The sequence below is a fragment of the Macadamia integrifolia genome, unplaced genomic scaffold, assembly GCF_013358625.1.
Source record: "Macadamia integrifolia cultivar HAES 741 unplaced genomic scaffold, SCU_Mint_v3 scaffold3867, whole genome shotgun sequence".
Classification (NCBI taxonomy): Eukaryota; Viridiplantae; Streptophyta; class Magnoliopsida; order Proteales; family Proteaceae; genus Macadamia; species Macadamia integrifolia.
This window is the reverse complement of record NW_024869905.1, coordinates 1-2209: the sequence shown is the minus strand read 5'-3', so window position 1 is coordinate 2209 and position 2209 is coordinate 1. Positions and strand designations below refer to the sequence as shown.

The 2209-nt window shown below is 38.0% G+C and overlaps 1 protein-coding gene across 1 annotated transcript; it reads left to right on the top strand.

Annotated features, from left to right (window-relative positions):
* Positions 1-849: 849 nt before the first annotated feature.
* Positions 850-1571, top strand: LOC122068416 (partner of Y14 and mago-like; the record flags this gene model as incomplete). The annotated part of the gene is made up of 2 exons (XM_042632270.1): positions 850-1308; positions 1401-1571. Coding segments are annotated over exons 1-2 (360 nt in total), but the record flags the coding sequence as incomplete, so codon positions are not given.
* Positions 1572-2209: the final 638 nt, after the last annotated feature.

Sequence of the window (2209 nt, the reverse complement as noted above, 5' to 3'; positions counted from 1 at the left end):
CCCCCCCCCCCCCCCCAAAAAAAAAAACATGGAATTGGGATCCTCTATATCATTACTATCCTTTGTGTAGATCTAAGGGTTGGAAGCCTTAAGCACATGCAACCCAAGATGCTCATAGTCTTTAGATCTATGCCATGAGACATATAACTCCAGAGGATCTAGTTATTGGAGGGTATACTAGACATGCCCATGATTTTTTTATTTTTGTGAAAACATGTCCATGACATTAACATACCCTATCCCTATAGCACAGATCCAAGAGTTGAGTGTACTTTGGGCTGTGTGTTTGAAGGCTCCCAGCCCTTAGGCTTGCGCTGTATGCCTTGTAACACTACAGAGAAACCCAATCTACCATTAAAAGGGGACCTCGGGTTTCATATAGTTATTTTATAAATGAACTATTTAAATATTTGCCAAAAAGAAAAACGAGGAATTTAAATATCGGGGGAATTGAATTGATACGATTTCTCCCAATTTTGATCCGGTATTAATCCAAATCAGCTGTCTATATGAGTTTTTACTTTTTATAGTATCCGATCAAAGATCGATCAAGTATGATATCAGCCAAATATCAATACAATTCGACCTATCCAATACTGATACTTACAAGTTACAACATTTGATCTAAAACTCGAGACAAACAAACTCGATCAAGTATGACATCAGCCAAATATCAATACAATCCGACTGATCTAATACTGATACTTACAAGTTACAACATTTGAGCTAAAACTTGAGACAAACAAACCACGTGACAGATTTTTGGATTAACCACAATTCTCTCGTCCGGCCGACTGGATAAATTTTTTTGCCCTACTTCAAACATTACCGTATTTCCCCCGTATTTTAGGGCGAAAACAATGTCGGAAACAAGTCCGTTACACGTTCCTCACACTCACCAAATCACTCTTCCAAGTCGGAGCTCTAAAAAACTCGCAAAGAACAAGATCAAGAACAGGAGTAGGAGAAAAGAAGAAGCTTGAAACATTATCCATTTGCCTCAAAAGATTTATTGTTTTTCTTCCTCCCCTTCTTCTTCTCCGCAGAGATATATAAATGTTTATGTTGGAGTGATCTTCAAAGCAGCAGTCTTCATTGATTGCTTGCGAAGATTCTTCAATGGCTACAAATGGCGGAACTGAAGAAGAACAGCAACAGTTAGATCTGTTAAGCAAACCACTAAAAGACGGTGAGCGTCTAGTGGCCCCTACAAGGAGACCTGACGGTACTCTCCGAAAACCTATTCGAATTAGGGCAGGTTATGTCCCTCAAGATGAAGTTGCGATTTACCAGTCCAAAGGTGCTCTGGTAGGAATAGAAAAATTCAAATTTTTTTTTTTTAAATCAGTTATTTGTTTATGTGTTTGCTTCTTATTGTTTTTCTTTTTCTTTTGGTGTAGTTGAGAAAAGGGTTGGACACGCCTGAGGTTCCTCCGGGTTATGATCCTGTCTTGGATGCTAAGCCCAAGTCAAAGTCTGCTCGAAGGAATGAAAAAAAAAAGGAGAAGAAGGAACAGGTACTTCTTGCTTGCTCAATTTCTTCGAAGTCTTTAGTTTATAAAGAGAATTTGGCATGTTTTTTCCTTCGTTTGTGTAGCTGACTAGGGTTGTTGTGGAATTGTTTTTTGTGCCTCACTAGTAACAGTAGATTTTAGGGAAACCATTGAACTGTGGGATACTTCCATGGAGCTCTTGTCGATGAGTTTACTGGTGTAAAGAATGTAAAAATGATTGATAGTATATTTTGTAGGAACTCGTGGTTTTTATGAGTAAGTACCTTTTGTGGTTGAGTGTCGAACGGTAGGACCTTATATCTAAGAATAATTTGTTCAGGTCATGCTTGGATTTTTTCGACTGAAGTACCTTTTGTGGTTGAGTGTCGAACGGTAGGACCTTATATCTAAGAATAATTTGTTCAGGTCATGCTTGGATTTTTTCGACTGAAGTACCTTTTGTGGTTGAGTGTCGAACGGTAGGACCTTATATCTAAGAATAATTTGTTCAGGTCATGCTTGGATTTTTTCGACTGAAGTTAACTTGGGGATTAATATTTGATTCTGGATATCACTTCTCTGACATCTTTATCCTTCTAATAATAAGTGTACTAGATGCTTTGACCTGAATTCTTAGAGGGGTCATGAGTTCTAACCCAATGAAATTTCTAGATGGACCTATGCCGTTTATAGGGATTGTTTGTATTGTGAGTTTA